At 48.5% G+C, this 21,124-nt stretch overlaps 3 protein-coding genes across 3 annotated transcripts; all 3 read left to right on the top strand.

Moving 5' to 3' along the window:
* Nucleotides 1–561: 561 nt before the first annotated feature.
* On the top strand, nt 562–6,072 carry LOC138189345 (uncharacterized). Its single transcript, XM_069131407.1, has 2 exons — nt 562–1,426; nt 2,216–6,072. The coding sequence occupies exons 1-2, from the start codon at nt 562–564 to the stop codon at nt 6,070–6,072; spliced, it is 4,722 nt and encodes a 1,573-aa protein (XP_068987508.1).
* Nucleotides 6,073–7,224: 1,152 nt separating this feature from the next.
* On the top strand, nt 7,225–12,735 carry LOC138189344 (uncharacterized). The gene is made up of 2 exons (XM_069131406.1): nt 7,225–8,089; nt 8,879–12,735. Exons 1-2 carry the CDS (start codon nt 7,225–7,227, stop codon nt 12,733–12,735), a joined length of 4,722 nt encoding a protein of 1,573 aa, XP_068987507.1.
* Nucleotides 12,736–13,887: 1,152 nt separating this feature from the next.
* Nucleotides 13,888–19,398, top strand: LOC138189343 (uncharacterized). Its single transcript, XM_069131404.1, has 2 exons — nt 13,888–14,752; nt 15,542–19,398. The coding sequence occupies exons 1-2, from the start codon at nt 13,888–13,890 to the stop codon at nt 19,396–19,398; spliced, it is 4,722 nt and encodes a 1,573-aa protein (XP_068987505.1).
* The last annotated feature ends 1,726 nt before the right edge of the window (nt 19,399–21,124 follow it).

The raw sequence follows: 21,124 nt of genomic DNA, 5'->3' as shown, positions 1-21,124 counted from the left end.
TCTAACTCTCCCGTCCACTAACATACGAAATTCGACTGTACGAACTTTGCTCTATTATTCGTGTCTATCTCATATTCGTGCGACAAGTTGTTACTGACGATTTGTATCTACTCAACAGTGTAGTTTATGTGTTGGAAATATATATTTTATAATTCTGTGAATCACAGTGTTATATAAACTTAATCACCCCTATTATCTTAACGGAAATCAGGGGATCGATCAACTCGTGGTGTCGATTAATATAATCGTAACGGGAATTTACGACTCCCGTTGACGTCTCTCCTCGCGATTGCGTCTCCCCGCGATTGGCCGAATTTACATGGTCCTTCGAGCCGGATTTTGCGCCATTAAAAAGTGCATTGACCCGTGACTATACAGTGTCGCGTGAAATCCACATTCCAACGACTTAAGCAACTAACCAAAGGAGCTGCCCTCGGAAAGGAACTCCTTCATCGCTCAGCACATACGCGAGCCCACACCGCACTGTAACGAGTAGCTACCGATTCCTAGATCAACGTCCATTTGATTAAGGTAAGCCCATTCCGATTATTAAATTCAAATATGGCTCAAGCTGAATCGATCAGCACGTTGCGGCGTAGACGAAGTGCCTTAGTCAGCCGATTTGCAACCACGAAGCGTCAACTCGAGGAATATGAAGAGTCTGAACGGGTAGACAAAAACTATCTAACAGCTTGCCGTAATTCGTTCGACGAAAATTGGCGAAAAATCTGCGCGGTGCAAGAGGAATTAGAAGTGTTAGATGAGGGGGAAATAGCTCGTGCAGATTCTTTATTGCGAGAGCATCATAGGATTGACGTACAGATCATGGACCTCTTCGACCGACTACCATCAGTAACCCCTTCGCCAACAAAGACCCGCGATCCATGCGTGAAACCGGAGACGAGACCAATCACTTTGCCAGAGGTCCGTTTACCTCAATTCGACGGTGCCCTCGAGAACTGGACCTATTTCTACGACACGTTCTTATCCACAGTGGATCGCAATGAGAACTTAACTAACGTCCAAAGGTTTCAACATCTACGCTCCTCTATAACTGGACGGGCCGCACGGAGCATACAATCCTTAGAACTCACAGAGGCCAACTATCCCATCGCGCTCAACACACTGAAGGAGAAATTTAATTGTGCCCTCCGGATCTGTATGCGTCTTTGGGAATTACTGCGCAGTTATCCCGAAATAAAAAGGGAAACTCCAGAAGCCATTGAAGATTTGCTGGAAACCGTCAGCGTAAATTTGAAAGCGCTCGAAAAATTAGGGCAGCCTGTAACATCAGATATAGTGATTATCGAGTTGCTTGCATCGAAATTACCTTCGTCCAGCATGCGTAAATGGCAGCGCACGTTGCCAAACCAAGACGTGCCTTCCTATCAACATCTGATGGAATTTCTGAAAACACGGGCAAACGGTAATCAACTCCTTTCTAAATCAAAGGAAACGAAAGGATCAACCCACAAAAAACATCGTCATCGACAAAACGTACCGCGCGGCCGAACCTTTGCCACAACCAGCAAGACATTAGTGTGCCCGACCTGCAGCGGACCCCACGTACTCAGACATTGTAAGGTCTTCAAAGCCAAATCGGCGGTAGAACGCTTTCAAATCGTAAAAGGGGCAGCGTTATGTATAAACTGCCTAGGCAGCGGACATTCGCTGACACAGTGCACAGCGGGTTCGTGTCATATCTGCGGGCAACGACACAACACCTACCTACACCGAGAGCAAACGCAGATAATTCCACGTTCGTCGAGTAGTCAGTCATCTAGCAATCGGTCGTCCAGCAGTCGGTCGTCTAGCGGTCGGTCATCGAGCGGTCGGTCCTCGAGCGGTCGGTCATCGAGCGGTCGGTCGTCGAGCGGTCGGTCGTCGCGCAGTCGTTCATCGAGCGGTCGGTCGCCGGGCAGTCGTTCATCGCATAAACGATCTAAGAGACAATCCCCCCCGGGATCATCGAAGTCACGTTCGTATCATAAGTCCAGACGGACAACCGAATCATCCCGGAAGCATACATATTCGGCTCCTAAAGACTCGAAAGTTCCTGAGTCAAGCTCCCCACGGACCAAGGGCACCGCCATACACACCTTATCCAAGTCCCAACCCGAGCTAAACTGACTAGCTCAACAAACTACAAAAGGGTGGACCGAATGGGAAAATACATCTCCAAACGGCATACTACATCACGATCTACTGGTCACAGCACAGATCGATGTGCTAGACAAAAGGGCCTCACCAATCCGAGCCAGAGCATTGCTAGATACCGGATCTAGTATGAATTTCATGAGTGAGAAATTCGCAAAATCCCTCGGTATGAAACGAAGGAGATGTTCAGTCCCAATCGGCACCCTCGATGATTTGACGACAATTGCCAAGAGCCAGATCACGGCCACCATTGTTTCTATGGATGGCAAATATAAACGCATAGTAACGTTCTTAGTAATCCCATTAATATCGGCAGTCGTTCCAGATCAACCAATCGATAGGTCCGTCATCCAGCTACCCAAAAATATAAAATTAGCCGACCCAGCATTTCATCGACCAGGCCCGATCGACATATTATTGAGTTCGGGACCAACCTTAGCATCCTTTTGTGTCGGACAGATCAAACTATCCCAATCCACCGATACGGAGCTGTGTTTGCAAAAGACTCGTTTCGGTTGGGTTATCGGGGGGAGCCCGCCAGCTCGCGCGGGGATCCATTCCTTTCACGTCACCACCACCGACCTACAAGCGGATCTCGCACGTTTTTGGGAAATCGATGAGGGACCACCTACCACGCATTTCTCAGAGGCGGAATTACAATGTGAGGAGCATTTCCGCAACCATGTCCAACGCAACAAGGAAGGGCGATACGTCGTGGCCCTGCCATTCAACGAGAAGCTTCCCACGCTGGGGACGTCAAGGTCCGTTGCCATGAGTAGACTCGCCTCGCTCCATCGCCGATTCCAACGCGACAAGCAATTCGAAGCCGCGTATAGTGCGGTGATCCAAGAGTATCTAGACTTGGGTCATATGACGAAGATCACGCCTGACCTTCCCACAACCAACGGTTATTATTTGCCTCATCACGGCGTGATAAAGGAATCGAGTGATACTACGAAACTCCGAGTTGTTTTCGACGGATCAGCAATCAGCACTACCAGAGTATCCCTCAACGACATGCTACATACAGGACCTAAATTACAGGAAGATCTAATTGAAATTCTATTGAGATTCCGGTCGCATCAATATGTTCTAACGGGTGACATTGAGAAGATGTATCGACAAATCCTCGTACGTCCAGAAGATCGTAAATATCAACTCATTCTATGGCGTAATTCCAACGGGGAGGTCGATACATATCAACTTAACACCGTGACGTTCGGACTATCAGCTGCCCCATACTTGGCCCTCCGATGCCTCAAACAATTAGCAGAAGACGAAGGACATCGATTCCCGCGAGCAGCAGCGGTTGTGCAGCGCGATTTTTATGTCGACGATGCCCTCACTGGAGCCGACACAAAAGAAGAATTACTATCGGTAAGACACGAACTCACAGACCTTCTCAGATCGGCCGGCTTACATATCCGGGAATGGGCATCCAATGACAAGGACATATTGCGAGGACTAACAGAAAGAGATACCAATAGAAGGCTACAATTAGGCGAGTCACAGACGTTGAAGACCTTAGGCATTTATTGGGATTCTCAGGAAGACGCAATCCTTTACTCAGTTGAACCCACAGCGACCATCACTCGAGTCACTAAACGATCAATGAGTTCGGTGATAGCCCGAATCTATGATCCACTTGGTTTGCTCGCGCCAGTGATTGTCAAAGCAAAAATATTGCTTCAACGCGTCTGGGCATTAAAAATTGATTGGGACGAATCCCTACCAGCAGAGTTGCATACTGAATGGGATCGCTATCATATCCAACTACCCTTGCTTAATGATATTCGGTTCCCTCGTAAAACCATAATCAAGGCAGCTAATCATATAGAGCTGCACGGTTTCTGCGACGCCAGTGAAAGGGCATACGGAGCATGTGTCTATCTACGCAGCACCAATCCGGAGGGACACACACAAACTCAGATACTCACGGCTCGATCTAAGGTCGCGCCACTAAAATCGTTGACAATCCCACGACTAGAGTTAAGCGGAGCATTACTCCTCGCCTCACTTATGTCCTTGATAAAGAAGTCCCTCAATATTAAGATTTCTCGCACTGTGTATTGGACGGATTCTACTATAGTGCTTCAGTGGATCAAGTCCTCGCCACACATGTTGAAAACCTTCGTGGCGAACCGCGTAGCCGAGATCCAGACGAAAACAAACATCGACGATTGGCGTCATGTGCCCACCAACGATAATCCAGCAGATCTCATCTCCCGCGGGCAGACTCCCAAGGAATTTCTGCTCCCGACCATCTGGAAAAACGGACCCGAATGGCTCAAACAACAAGAGGAAAACTGGCCGATCTGGATACCCACGACGCTGGGAGAACTCCCAGAACAAAAGAAGACGATATGTCTAACAACTAGTACCATCGACAACACACTCCTCCATGGATATTCATCCTGGACAAGACTAATAAGAGTCGTCTCTTGGTGTCTTCGATGGAAATATAAGCAGAACCGATCCTCCCATCTAACAACGGACGAATTAACCACCGCACATAATAAATTGATCAAGATAATCCAATCCCGACACTTCGCAGCGGAGATTCGGATACTGCAGAAAGATCGAAGCAAGGATGTTGGAGGAAAACTACAGCCACTAAATCCATTCCTCGACGAAGAGGGGATACTACGCGTCGGAGGACGACTGACCAACTCTGCTATCCCATTCAGGCAAAAGCATCCAATTATTTTGCCGAAATCGACAATTACCGAGATCATTATAAACGAAGAACATCGAAACAACCACCACACAGGGACACAAGCTACATTATACGCCGTGAGACTACGCTATTGGCCGATCGACGGCCGTAGCCAAGTGTGGCGCACTATCAAAAGGTGCGTCCGTTGCTGCAGAGCTAATCCTCCACCAGTAGAGTACTTGATGGGGGATTTACCAGAGGCGCGTATTACCGAATCGCGCCCGTTTACGAACGTCGGAATCGACTACTGCGGTCCGCTCTATATCAAAGAGAGAAGGAATCGTAACCGCAGTAAAGTCAAGGTATACGTTGCCATATTCGTATGTCTAGCAACAAAAGCCGTCCACATCGAGTTAGTCAGCGATCTAACTACCGACGCATTCCTAGCCGTTCTACGCCGATTCATCTCCCGAAGAGGATACTGCGCAACCATCCTCACCGACAATGGCACCAATTTCGTCGGAGCTAATCGGGAATTACAAGAACTCCGAACCCTATTACAGTCCGACGACCACAAGGAAAAGGTGCAGAATTTTCTCGCCGACCGACAGATACAATGGCGTTTCAACCCCCCAAACTCACCACATTTTGGCGGTTTATGGGAAGCCGCCGTAAAATCGTTCAAACGTCACCTCATCCGCGTCGTCGGCACGGAGCTCTTGACCTTTGAACACCTTAACACCCTTGTGATTGAGATTGAAGCAATTCTCAATTCACGTCCACTGACTCCCATCTCGTCCGATCCGAAAGATCCCCCTGTCCTCACTCCCGGTCACTTTCTAATCGGCGATACATTAACGAGTTTACGGGAGCGTGATTTCAGGACAGTTCCATCAGGCCGGCTATCTAGTTGGCAGCGCATCCACCAGATCAAGCAGTACTTCTGGAGCAGGTGGAATCGAGAGTACCTCAACGAGCTGACCCGCCGCGACAAATGGGACAAGGGAAAACACGACATCCGTGAAGGCACCGTCGTAATCCTCAGGGAGGATAACGTCCCATCCATGCAGTGGCCTTTGGGCCGCGTAATCAAAGTCCATCCAGGAGCCGACGGAATCATACGGACCGCTACCGTGCAGACGGCAACGAGTATCCTGGACCGTGGTGTCAAAAGATTGGTCCCCTTACCCATTCAACCAGAAACAGATGAATCCGAGCATCAACCCGGAGCGAAGGAAATGGACAAACGACGCACCTGACTCCACAGGCAGAATTTGATCGGTGCCCTCTCAACGGGGGGAGGATGTTACGTCGCCTAAAACATCTGCGCTGCATCTCTCGCGACCGGCCAGCCGACGGCCTGCGTAACGTCATTTCGACCCTCAATAAACCTGAGGACCGACCATAACTTTCTCTTGCATTCTGTACACATGTATCTGCATTCCATCCGTCGTCCTGAAAGTTTTCTTAAGGCTAGAAATATTTGCGACGCACATCTGGTTTTTTAGAGAGGTCCTTGGGTTTATTAGGCGCAATCAAAAATGCGGAGAAAGCGGGTACGCGCCCATTAGGAAAAACCAAACATCTGTCTAACAGAACAGGCTGAGTTTTCCCATGTGCAAGGTCATTTATGAACCACGTTGGTAGGAGGACTCCGACTCACTCCTTCAGGTTTCAGCATGGGTCACAGCCAATCGACATCGCGGATCGTTGCCCTCACTTTTCCTGACGAACAACGTGAATAACGAATCCGCGTTCTTCATGCAAAGGGCACACCCACACCGAGCTTTCTTCCGTGCTAGCCTAAGGGCGACAATTAGTAGAAAGAAAAACAACGTCGACGTGTAGCATCTAACTCTCCCGTCCACTAACATACGAAATTCGACTGTACGAACTTTGCTCTATTATTCGTGTCTATCTCATATTCGTGCGACAAGTTGTTACTGACGATTTGTATCTACTCAACAGTGTAGTTTAAGTGTTGGAAATATATATTTTATAATTCTGTGAATCACAGTGTTATATAAACTTAATCACCCCTATTATCTTAACGGAAATCAGGGGATCGATCAACTCGTGGTGTCGATTAATATAATCGTAACGGGAATTTACGACTCCCGTTGACGTCTCTCCTCGCGATTGCGTCTCCCCGCGATTGGCCGAATTTACATGGTCCTTCGAGCCGGATTTTGCGCCATTAAAAAGTGCATTGACCCGTGACTATACAGTGTCGCGTGAAATCCACATTCCAACGACTTAAGCAACTAACCAAAGGAGCTGCCCTCGGAAAGGAACTCCTTCATCGCTCAGCACATACGCGAGCCCACACCGCACTGTAACGAGTAGCTACCGATTCCTAGATCAACGTCCATTTGATTAAGGTAAGCCCATTCCGATTATTAAATTCAAATATGGCTCAAGCTGAATCGATCAGCACGTTGCGGCGTAGACGAAGTGCCTTAGTCAGCCGATTTGCAACCACGAAGCGTCAACTCGAGGAATATGAAGAGTCTGAACGGGTAGACAAAAACTATCTAACAGCTTGCCGTAATTCGTTCGACGAAAATTGGCGAAAAATCTGCGCGGTGCAAGAGGAATTAGAAGTGTTAGATGAGGGGGAAATAGCTCGTGCAGATTCTTTATTGCGAGAGCATCATAGGATTGACGTACAGATCATGGACCTCTTCGACCGACTACCATCAGTAACCCCTTCGCCAACAAAGACCCGCGATCCATGCGTGAAACCGGAGACGAGACCAATCACTTTGCCAGAGGTCCGTTTACCTCAATTCGACGGTGCCCTCGAGAACTGGACCTATTTCTACGACACGTTCTTATCCACAGTGGATCGCAATGAGAACTTAACTAACGTCCAAAGGTTTCAACATCTACGCTCCTCTGTAACTGGACGGGCCGCACGGAGCATACAATCCTTAGAACTCACAGAGGCCAACTATCCCATCGCGCTCAACACACTGAAGGAGAAATTTAATTGTGCCCTCCGGATCTGTATGCGTCATTGGGAATTACTGCGCAGTTATCCCGAAATAAAAAGGGAAACTCCAGAAGCCATTGAAGATTTGCTGGAAACCGTCAGCGTAAATTTGAAAGCGCTCGAAAAATTAGGGCAGCCTGTAACATCAGATATAGTGATTATCGAGTTGCTTGCATCGAAATTACCTTCGTCCAGCATGCGTAAATGGCAGCGCACGTTGCCAAACCAAGACGTGCCTTCCTATCAACATCTGATGGAATTTCTGAAAACACGGGCAAACGGTAATCAACTCCTTTCTAAATCAAAGGAAACGAAAGGATCAACCCACAAAAAACATCGTCATCGACAAAACGTACCGCGCGGCCGAACCTTTGCCACAACCAGCAAGACATTAGTGCGCCCGACCTGCAGCGGACCCCACGTACTCAGACATTGTAAGGTCTTCAAAGCCAAATCGGCGGTAGAACGCTTTCAAATCGTAAAAGGGGCAGCGTTATGTATAAACTGCCTAGGCAGCGGACATTCGCTGACACAGTGCACAGCGGGTTCGTGTCATATCTGCGGGCAACGACACAACACCTACCTACACCGAGAGCAAACGCAGATAATTCCACGTTCGTCGAGTAGTCAGTCATCTAGCAATCGGTCGTCCAGCAGTCGGTCGTCTAGCGGTCGGTCATCGAGCGGTCGGTCCTCGAGCGGTCGGTCATCGAGCGGTCGGTCGTCGAGCGGTCGGTCGTCGCGCAGTCGTTCATCGAGCGGTCGGTCGCCGGGCAGTCGTTCATCGCATAAACGATCTAAGAGACAATCCCCCCCGGGATCATCGAAGTCACGTTCGTATCATAAGTCCAGACGGACAACCGAATCATCCCGGAAGCATACATATTCGGCTCCTAAAGACTCGAAAGTTCCTGAGTCAAGCTCCCCACGGACCAAGGGCACCGCCATACACACCTTATCCAAGTCCCAACCCGAGCTAAACTGACTAGCTCAACAAACTACAAAAGGGTGGACCGAATGGGAAAATACATCTCCAAACGGCATACTACATCACGATCTACTGGTCACAGCACAGATCGATGTGCTAGACAAAAGGGCCTCACCAATCCGAGCCAGAGCATTGCTAGATACCGGATCTAGTATGAATTTCATGAGTGAGAAATTCGCAAAATCCCTCGGTATGAAACGAAGGAGATGTTCAGTCCCAATCGGCACCCTCGATGATTTGACGACAATTGCCAAGAGCCAGATCACGGCCACCATTGTTTCTATGGATGGCAAATATAAACGCATAGTAACGTTCTTAGTAATCCCATTAATATCGGCAGTCGTTCCAGATCAACCAATCGATAGGTCCGTCATCCAGCTACCCAAAAATATAAAATTAGCCGACCCAGCATTTCATCGACCAGGCCCGATCGACATATTATTGAGTTCGGGACCAACCTTAGCATCCTTTTGTGTCGGACAGATCAAACTATCCCAATCCACCGATACGGAGCTGTGTTTGCAAAAGACTCGATTCGGTTGGGTTATCGGGGGGAGCCCGCCAGCTCGCGCGGGGATCCATTCCTTTCACGTCACCACCACCGACCTACAAGCGGATCTCGCACGTTTTTGGGAAATCGATGAGGGACCACCTACCACGCATTTCTCAGAGGCGGAATTACAATGTGAGGAGCATTTCCGCAACCATGTCCAACGCAACAAGGAAGGGCGATACGTCGTGGCCCTGCCATTCAACGAGAAGCTTCCCACGCTGGGGACGTCAAGGTCCGTTGCCATGAGTAGACTCGCCTCGCTCCATCGCCGATTCCAACGCGACAAGCAATTCGAAGCCGCGTATAGTGCGGTGATCCAAGAGTATCTAGACTTGGGTCATATGACGAAGATCACGCCTGACCTTCCCACAACCAACGGTTATTATTTGCCTCATCACGGCGTGATAAAGGAATCGAGTGATACTACGAAACTCCGAGTTGTTTTCGACGGATCAGCAATCAGCACTACCAGAGTATCCCTCAACGACATGCTACATACAGGACCTAAATTACAGGAAGATCTAATTGAAATTCTATTGAGATTCCGGTCGCATCAATATGTTCTAACGGGTGACATTGAGAAGATGTATCGACAAATCCTCGTACGTCCAGAAGATCGTAAATATCAACTCATTCTATGGCGTAATTCCAACGGGGAGGTCGATACATATCAACTTAACACCGTGACGTTCGGACTATCAGCTGCCCCATACTTGGCCCTCCGATGCCTCAAACAATTAGCAGAAGACGAAGGACATCGATTCCCGCGAGCAGCAGCGGTTGTGCAGCGCGATTTTTATGTCGACGATGCCCTCACTGGAGCCGACACAAAAGAAGAATTACTATCGGTAAGACACGAACTCACAGACCTTCTCAGATCGGCCGGCTTACATATCCGGGAATGGGCATCCAATGACAAGGACATATTGCGAGGACTAACAGAAAGAGATACCAATAGAAGGCTACAATTAGGCGAGTCACAGACGTTGAAGACCTTAGGCATTTATTGGGATTCTCAGGAAGACGCAATCCTTTACTCAGTTGAACCCACAGCGACCATCACTCGAGTCACTAAACGATCAATGAGTTCGGTGATAGCCCGAATCTATGATCCACTTGGTTTGCTCGCGCCAGTGATTGTCAAAGCAAAAATATTGCTTCAACGCGTCTGGGCATTAAAAATTGATTGGGACGAATCCCTACCAGCAGAGTTGCATACTGAATGGGATCGATATCATATCCAACTACCCTTGCTTAATGATATTCGGTTCCCTCGTAAAACCATAATCAAGGCAGCTAATCATATAGAGCTGCACGGTTTCTGCGACGCCAGTGAAAGGGCATACGGAGCATGTGTCTATCTACGCAGCACCAATCCGGAGGGACACACACAAACTCAGATACTCACGGCTCGATCTAAGGTCGCGCCACTAAAATCGTTGACAATCCCACGACTCGAGTTAAGCGGAGCATTACTCCTCGCCTCACTTATGTCCTTGATAAAGAAGTCCCTCAATATAAAGATTTCTCGCACTGTGTATTGGACGGATTCTACTATAGTGCTTCAGTGGATCAAGTTCTCGCCACACATGTTGAAAACCTTCGTGGCGAACCGCGTAGCCGAGATCCAGACGAAAACAAACATCGACGATTGGCGTCATGTGCCCACCAACGATAATCCAGCAGATCTCATCTCCCGCGGGCAGACTCCCAAGGAATTTCTGCGCCCGACCATCTGGAAAAACGGACCCGAATGGCTCAAACAACAAGAGGAAAACTGGCCGATCTGGATACCCACGACGCTGGGAGAACTCCCAGAACAAAAGAAGACGATATGTCTAACAACTAGTACCATCGACAACACACTCCTCCATGGATATTCATCCTGGACAAGACTAATAAGAGTCGTCTCTTGGTGTCTTCGATGGAAATATAAGCAGAACCGATCCTCCCATCTAACAACGGACGAATTAACCACCGCACATAATAAATTGATCAAGATAATCCAATCCCGACACTTCGCAGCGGAGATTCGGATACTGCAGAAAGATCGAAGCAAGGATGTTGGAGGAAAACTACAGCCACTAAATCCATTCCTCGACGAAGAGGGGATACTACGCGTCGGAGGACGACTGACCAACTCTGCTATCCCATTCAGGCAAAAGCATCCAATTATTTTGCCGAAATCGACAATTACCGAGATCATTATAAACGAAGAACATCGAAACAACCACCACACAGGGACACAAGCTACATTATACGCCGTGAGACTACGCTATTGGCCGATCGACGGCCGTAGCCAAGTGTGGCGCACTATCAAAAGGTGCGTCCGTTGCTGCAGAGCTAATCCTCCACCAGTAGAGTACTTGATGGGGGATTTACCAGAGGCGCGTATTACCGAATCGCGCCCGTTTACGAACGTCGGAATCGACTACTGCGGTCCGCTCTATATCAAAGAGAGAAGGAATCGTAACCGCAGTAAAGTCAAGGTATACGTTGCCATATTCGTATGTCTAGCAACAAAAGCCGTCCACATCGAGTTAGTCAGCGATCTAACTACCGACGCATTCCTAGCCGTTCTACGCCGATTCATCTCCCGAAGAGGATACTGCGCAACCATCCTCACCGACAATGGCACCAATTTCGTCGGAGCTAATCGGGAATTACAAGAACTCCGAACCCTATTACAGTCCGACGACCACAAGGAAAAGGTGCAGAATTTTCTCGCCGACCGACAGATACAATGGCGTTTCAACCCCCCAAACTCACCACATTTTGGCGGTTTATGGGAAGCCGCCGTAAAATCGTTCAAACGTCACCTCATCCGCGTCGTCGGCACGGAGCTCTTGACCTTTGAACACCTTAACACCCTTGTGATTGAGATTGAAGCAATTCTCAATTCACGTCCACTGACTCCCATCTCGTCCGATCCGAAAGATCCCCCTGTCCTCACTCCCGGTCACTTTCTAATCGGCGATACATTAACGAGTTTACGGGAGCGTGATTTCAGGACAGTTCCATCAGGCTGGCTATCTAGTTGGCAGCGCATCCACCAGATCAAGCAGTACTTCTGGAGCAGGTGGAATCGAGAGTACCTCAACGAGCTGACCCGCCGCAACAAATGGGACAAGGGAAAACACGACATCCGTGAAGGCACCGTCGTAATCCTCAGGGAGGATAACGTCCCATCCATGCAGTGGCCTTTGGGCCGCGTAATCAAAGTCCATCCAGGAGCCGACGGAATCATACGGACCGCTACCGTGCAGACGGCAACGAGTATCCTGGACCGTGGTGTCAAAAGATTGGTCCCCTTACCCATTCAACCAGAAACAGATGAATCCGAGCATCAACCCGGAGCGAAGGAAATGGACAAACGACGCACCTGACTCCACAGGCAGAATTTGATCGGTGCCCTCTCAACGGGGGGAGGATGTTACGTCGCCTAAAACATCTGCGCTGCATCTCTCGCGACCGGCCAGCCGACGGCCTGCGTAACGTCATTTCGACCCTCAATAAACCTGAGGACCGACCATAACTTTCTCTTGCATTCTGTACACATGTATCTGCATTCCATCCGTCGTCCTGAAAGTTTTCTTAAGGCTAGAAATATTTGCGACGCACATCTGGTTTTTTAGAGAGGTCCTTGGGTTTATTAGGCGCAATCAAAAATGCGGAGAAAGCGGGTACGCGCCCATTAGGAAAAACCAAACATCTGTCTAACAGAACAGGCTGAGTTTTCCCATGTGCAAGGTCATTTATGAACCACGTTGCTAGGAGGACTCCGACTCACTCCTTCAGGTTTCAGCATGGGTCACAGCCAATCGACATCGCGGATCGTTGCCCTCACTTTTCCTGACGAACAACGTGAATAACGAATCCGCGTTCTTCATGCAAAGGGCACACCCACACCGAGCTTTCTTCCGTGCTAGCCTAAGGGCGACAATTAGTAGAAAGAAAAACAACGTCGACGTGTAGCATCTAACTCTCCCGTCCACTAACATACGAAATTCGACTGTACGAACTTTGCTCTATTATTCGTGTCTATCTCATATTCGTGCGACAAGTTGTTACTGACGATTTGTATCTACTCAACAGTGTAGTTTAAGTGTTGGAAATATATATTTTATAATTCTGTGAATCACAGTGTTATATAAACTTAATCACCCCTATTATCTTAACGGAAATCAGGGGATCGATCAACTCGTGGTGTCGATTAATATAATCGTAACGGGAATTTACGACTCCCGTTGACGTCTCTCCTCGCGATTGCGTCTCCCCGCGATTGGCCGAATTTACATGGTCCTTCGAGCCGGATTTTGCGCCATTAAAAAGTGCATTGACCCGTGACTATACAGTGTCGCGTGAAATCCACATTCCAACGACTTAAGCAACTAACCAAAGGAGCTGCCCTCGGAAAGGAACTCCTTCATCGCTCAGCACATACGCGAGCCCACACCGCACTGTAACGAGTAGCTACCGATTCCTAGATCAACGTCCATTTGATTAAGGTAAGCCCATTCCGATTATTAAATTCAAATATGGCTCAAGCTGAATCGATCAGCACGTTGCGGCGTAGACGAAGTGCCTTAGTCAGCCGATTTGCAACCACGAAGCGTCAACTCGAGGAATATGAAGAGTCTGAACGGATAGACAAAAACTATCTAACAGCTTGCCGTAATTCGTTCGACGAAAATTGGCGAAAAATCTGCGCGGTGCAAGAGGAATTAGAAGTGTTAGATGAGGGGGAAATAGCTCGTGCAGATTCTTTATTGCGAGAGCATCATAGGATTGACGTACAGATCATGGACCTCTTCGACCGACTACCATCAGTAACCCCTTCGCCAACAAAGACCCGCGATCCATGCGTGAAACCGGAGACGAGACCAATCACTTTGCCAGAGGTCCGTTTACCTCAATTCGACGGTGCCCTCGAGAACTGGACCTATTTCTACGACACGTTCTTATCCACAGTGGATCGCAATGAGAACTTAACTAACGTCCAAAGGTTTCAACATCTACGCTCCTCTGTAACTGGACGGGCCGCACGGAGCATACAATCCTTAGAACTCACAGAGGCCAACTATCCCATCACGCTCAACACACTGAAGGAGAAATTTAATTGTGCCCTCCGGATCTGTATGCGTCATTGGGAATTACTGCGCAGTTATCCCGAAATAAAAAGGGAAACTCCAGAAGCCATTGAAGATTTGCTGGAAACCGTCAGCGTAAATTTGAAAGCGCTCGAAAAATTAGGGCAGCCTGTAACATCAGATATAGTGATTATCGAGTTGCTTGCATCGAAATTACCTTCGTCCAGCATGCGTAAATGGCAGCGCACGTTGCCAAACCAAGACGTGCCTTCCTATCAACATCTGATGGAATTTCTGAAAACACGGGCAAACGGTAATCAACTCCTTTCTAAATCAAAGGAAACGAAAGGATCAACCCACAAAAAACATCGTCATCGACAAAACGTACCGCGCGGCCGAACCTTTGCCACAACCAGCAAGACATTAGTGCGCCCGACCTGCAGCGGACCCCACGTACTCAGACATTGTAAGGTCTTCAAAGCCAAATCGGCGGTAGAACGCTTTCAAATCGTAAAAGGGGCAGCGTTATGTACAAACTGCCTAGGCAGCGGACATTCGCTGACACAGTGCACAGCGGGTTCGTGTCATATCTGCGGGCAACGACACAACACCTACCTACACCGAGAGCAAACGCAGATAATTCCACGTTCGTCGAGTAGTCAGTCATCTAGCAATCGGTCGTCCAGCAGTCGGTCGTCTAGCGGTCGGTCATCGAGCGGTCGGTCCTCGAGCGGTCGGTCATCGAGCGGTCGGTCGTCGAGCGGTCGGTCGTCGCGCAGTCGTTCATCGAGCGGTCGGTCGCCGGGCAGTCGTTCATCGCATAAACGATCTAAGAGACAATCCCTCCCGGGATCATCGAAGTCACGTTCGTATCATAAGTCCAGACGGACAACCGAATCATCCCGGAAGCATACATATTCGGCTCCTAAAGACTCGAAAGTTCCTGAGTCAAGCTCCCCACGGACCAAGGGCACCGCCATACACACCTTATCCAAGTCCCAACCCGAGCTAAACTGACTAGCTCAACAAACTACAAAAGGGTGGACCGAATGGGAAAATACATCTCCAAACGGCATACTACATCACGATCTACTGGTCACAGCACAGATCGATGTGCTAGACAAAAGGGCCTCACCAATCCGAGCCAGAGCATTGCTAGATACCGGATCTAGTATGAATTTCATGAGTGAGAAATTCGCAAAATCCCTCGGTATGAAACGAAGGAGATGTTCAGTCCCAATCGGCACCCTCGATGATTTGACGACAATTGCCAAGAGCCAGATCACGGCCACCATTGTTTCTATGGATGGCAAATATAAACGCATAGTAACGTTCTTAGTAATCCCAATAATATCGGCAGTCGTTCCAGATCAACCAATCGATAGGTCCGTCATCCAGCTACCCAAAAATATAAAATTAGCCGACCCAGCATTTCATCGACCAGGCCCGATCGACATATTATTGAGTTCGGGACCAACCTTAGCATCCTTTTGTGTCGGACAGATCAAACTATCCCAATCCACCGATACGGAGCTGTGTTTGCAAAAGACTCGATTCGGTTGGGTTATCGGGGGGAGCCCGCCAGCTCGCGCGGGGATCCATTCCTTTCACGTCACCACCACCGACCTACAAGCGGATCTCGCACGTTTTTGGGAAATCGATGAGGGACCACCTACCACGCATTTCTCAGAGGCGGAATTACAATGTGAGGAGCATTTCCGCAACCATGTCCAACGCAACAAGGAAGGGCGATACGTCGTCGCCCTGCCATTCAACGAGAAGCTTCCCACGCTGGGGACGTCAAGGTCCGTTGCCATGAGTAGACTCGCCTCGCTCCATCGCCGATTCCAACGCGACAAGCAATTCGAAGCCGCGTATAGTGCGGTGATCCAAGAGTATCTAGACTTGGGTCATATGACGAAGATCACGCCTGACCTTCCCACAACCAACGGTTATTATTTGCCTCATCACGGCGTGATAAAGGAATCGAGTGATACTACGAAACTCCGAGTTGTTTTCGACGGATCAGCAATCAGCACTACCAGAGTATCCCTCAACGACATGCTACATACAGGACCTAAATTACAGGAAGATCTAATTGAAATTCTATTGAGATTCCGGTCGCATCAATATGTTCTAACGGGTGACATTGAGAAGATGTATCGACAAATCCTCGTACGTCCAGAAGATCGTAAATATCAACTCATTCTATGGCGTAATTCCAACGGGGAGGTCGATACATATCAACTTAACACCGTGACGTTCGGACTATCAGCTGCCCCATACTTGGCCCTCCGATGCCTCAAACAATTAGCAGAAGACGAAGGACATCGATTCCCGCGAGCAGCAGCGGTTGTGCAGCGCGATTTTTATGTCGACGATGCCCTCACTGGAGCCGACACAAAAGAAGAATTACTATCGGTAAGACACGAACTCACAGACCTTCTCAGATCGGCCGGCTTACATATCCGGGAATGGGCATCCAATGACAAGGACATATTGCGAGGACTAACAGAAAGAGATACCAATAGAAGGCTACAATTGGGCGAGTCACAGACGTTGAAGACCTTAGGCATTTATTGGGATTCTCAGGAAGACGCAATCCTTTACTCAGTTGAACCCACAGCGACCATCACTCGAGTCACTAAACGATCAATGAGTTCGGTGATAGCCCGAATCTATGATCCACTTGGTTTGCTCGCGCCAGTGATTGTCAAAGCAAAAATATTGCTTCAACGCGTCTGGGCATTAAAAATTGATTGGGACGAATCCCTACCAGCAGAGTTGCATACTGAATGGGATCGATATCATATCCAACTACCCTTGCTTAATGATATTCGGTTCCCTCGTAAAACCATAATCAAGGCAGCTAATCATATAGAGCTGCACGGTTTCTGCGACGCCAGTGAAAGGGCATACGGAGCATGTGTCTATCTACGCAGCACCAATCCGGAGGGACACACACAAACTCAGATACTCACGGCTCGATCTAAGGTCGCGCCACTAAAATCGTTGACAATCCCACGACTCGAGTTAAGCGGAGCATTACTCCTCGCCTCACTTATGTCCCTGATAAAGAAGTCCCTCAATATAAAGATTTCTCGCACTGTGTATTGGACGGATTCTACTATAGTGCTTCAGTGGATCAAGTCCTCGCCACACATGTTGAAAACCTTCGTGGCGAACCGCGTAGCCGAGATCCAGACGAAAACAAACATCGACGATTGGCGTCATGTGCCCACCAACGATAATCCAGCAGATCTCATCTCCCGCGGGCAGACTCCCAAGGAATTTCTGCGCCCGACCATCTGGAAAAACGGACCCGAATGGCTCAAACAACAAGAGGAAAACTGGCCGATCTGGATACCCACGACGCTGGGAGAACTCCCAGAACAAAAGAAGACGATATGTCTAACAACTAGTACCATCGACAACACACTCCTCCATGGATATTCATCCTGGACAAGACTAATAAGAGTCGTCTCTTGGTGTCTTCGATGGAAATATAAGCAGAACCGATCCTCCCATCTAACAACGGACGAATTAACCACCGCACATAATAAATTGATCAAGATAATCCAATCCCGACACTTCGCAGCGGAGATTCGGATACTGCAGAAAGATCGAAGCAAGGATGTTGGAGGAAAACTACAGCCACTAAATCCATTCCTCGACGAAGAGGGGATACTACGCGTCGGAGGACGACTGACCAACTCTGCTATCCCATTCAGGCAAAAGCATCCAATTATTTTGCCGAAATCGACAATTACCGAGATCATTATAAACGAAGAACATCGAAACAACCACCACACAGGGACACAAGCTACATTATACGCCGTGAGACTACGCTATTGGCCGATCGACGGCCGTAGCCAAGTGTGGCGCACTATCAAAAGGTGCGTCCGTTGCTGCAGAGCTAATCCTCCACCAGTAGAGTACTTGATGGGGGATTTACCAGAGGCGCGTATTACCGAATCGCGCCCGTTTACGAACGTCGGAATCGACTACTGCGGTCCGCTCTATATCAAAGAGAGAAGGAATCGTAACCGCAGTAAAGTCAAGGTATACGTTGCCATATTCGTATGTCTAGCAACAAAAGCCGTCCACATCGAGTTAGTCAGCGATCTAACTACCGACGCATTCCTAGCCGTTCTACGCCGATTCATCTCCCGAAGAGGATACTGCGCAACCATCCTCACCGACAATGGCACCAATTTCGTCGGAGCTAATCGGGAATTACAAGAACTCCGAACCCTATTACAGTCCGACGACCACAAGGAAAAGGTGCAGAATTTTCTCGCCGACCGACAGATACAATGGCGTTTCAACCCCCCAAACTCACCACATTTTGGCGGTTTATGGGAAGCCGCCGTAAAATCGTTCAAACGTCACCTCATCCGCGTCGTCGGCACGGAGCTCTTGACCTTTGAACACCTTAACACCCTTGTGATTGAGATTGAAGCAATTCTCAATTCACGTCCACTGACTCCCATCTCGTCCGATCCGAAAGATCCCCCTGTCCTCACTCCCGGTCACTTTCTAATCGGCGATACATTAACGAGTTTACGGGAGCGTGATTTCAGGACAGTTCCATCAGGCCGGCTATCTAGTTGGCAGCGCATCCACCAGATCAAGCAGTACTTCTGGAGCAGGTGGAATCGAGAGTACCTCAACGAGCTGACCCGTCGCAACAAATGGGACAAGGGAAAACACGACATCCGTGAAGGCACCGTCGTAATCCTCAGGGAGGATAACGTCCCATCCATGCAGTGGCCTTTGGGCCGCGTAATCAAAGTCCATCCAGGAGCCGACGGAATCATACGGACCGCTACCGTGCAGACGGCAACGAGTATCCTGGACCGTTGTGTCAAAAGATTGGTCCCCTTACCCATTCAACCAGAAACAGATGAATCCGAGCATCAACCCGGAGCGAAGGAAATGGACAAACGACGCACCTGACTCCACAGGCAGAATTTGATCGGTGCCCTCTCAACGGGGGGAGGATGTTACGTCGCCTAAAACATCTGCGCTGCATCTCTCGCGACCGGCCAGCCGACGGCCTGCGTAACGTCATTTCGACCCTCAATAAACCTGAGGACCGACCATAACTTTCTCTTGCATTCTGTACACATGTATCTGCATTCCATCCGTCGTCCTGAAAGTTTTCTTAAGGCTAGAAATATTTGCGACGCACATCTGGTTTTTTAGAGAGGTCCTTGGGTTTATTAGGCGCAATCAAAAATGCGGAGAAAGCGGGTACGCGCCCATTAGGAAAAACCAAACATCTGTCTAACAGAACAGGCTGAGTTTTCCCATGTGCAAGGTCATTTATGAACCACGTTGCTAGGAGGACTCCGACTCACTCCTTCAGGTTTCAGCATGGGTCACAGCCAATCGACATCGCGGATCGTTGCCCTCACTTTTCCTGACGAACAACGTGAATAACGAATCCGCGTTCTTCATGCAAAGGGCACACCCACACCGAGCTTTCTTCCGTGCTAGCCTAAGGGCGACAATTAGTAGAAAGAAAAACAACGTCGACGTGTAGCATCTAACTCTCCCGTCCACTAACATACGAAATTCGACTGTACGAACTTTGCTCTATTATTCGTGTCTATCTCATATTCGTGCGACAAGTTGTTACTGACGATTTGTATCTACTCAACAGTGTAGTTTAAGTGTTGGAAATATATATTTTATAATTCTGCGAATCACAGTGTTATATAAACTTAATCACCCCTATTACCTTAACGGAAATCAGGGGATCGATCAACTCGTGGTGTCGATTAATATAATCGTAACGGGAATTTACGACTCCCGTTGACGTCTCTCCTCGCGATTGCGTCTCCCCGCGATTGGCCGAATTTACATAAATGTTATGAATTTGTGACTTATTGTTGTAAATTCATGACGTAAATATTCTAAATTAATGGCTTAAATGTTATAAATTAATAGTGCAGTCCAGTGTAGATCATCCAAAATGATCTTAGGGGCTTTTGGTGATCCAAACTGGACTGTTGCGTAGTTCTTGGCTTGGTATCGTTTTCCAAAGATTAATCGACTGATTAATTTTTGGAAAACGATGCCAATTACCAGGTCTCACCACGAGGAGGTGACTACGCACGAGACCCGCCCATGGGTTATTTAACACTACACATCGATCTCGACATTCAACCTATTGGCAGAATGTCCAGTTTTGACACTACTTGACCATGGGCCTGCGTAAAGAAATAGTTGTTTCGTAGTCTAACTGCGAAACACATATCTCCAACGCAGCGCTAACATGAATCTTTACAAACGTAGAACAAGGCATACGTAACGCAACATCTATCTCCCATGCAACGATTACATCGATCAGTACAAATATACAGTAATTCGCATCCCTACTGGCAACATCGGTATCAAAGACACATTTATCTAACTTGGAACGAAAAGAAGAAGATGAAGCTACTGACACTGTCCCGAAACGGACGAGATCGCGAACTCTCGAAATAACTAACAAAACCTACGCGACGTACCCCCGTACACGAGATAACCCCGAGGTTCAACGGAAAGCCCAAGAATTGGCCGTAACTCGATTCCTGTTTCGCCGTTCGAAACTTACACGAGTCGCGGTCGATGGCGCCGATAGATGATGCCAGTGATCCACTAGTAATTCAGCCGTGGATCCAGCACATAGGCCAGC

The sequence above is a fragment of the Bombus flavifrons genome, unplaced genomic scaffold (assembly GCF_040668555.2).
Source record: "Bombus flavifrons isolate JBK064 unplaced genomic scaffold, iyBomFlav1_principal scaffold0025, whole genome shotgun sequence".
In the NCBI taxonomy this organism is placed as follows: Eukaryota; Metazoa; Arthropoda; class Insecta; order Hymenoptera; family Apidae; genus Bombus; species Bombus flavifrons.
This window is presented reverse-complemented; position numbering and strand designations above follow the sequence as displayed.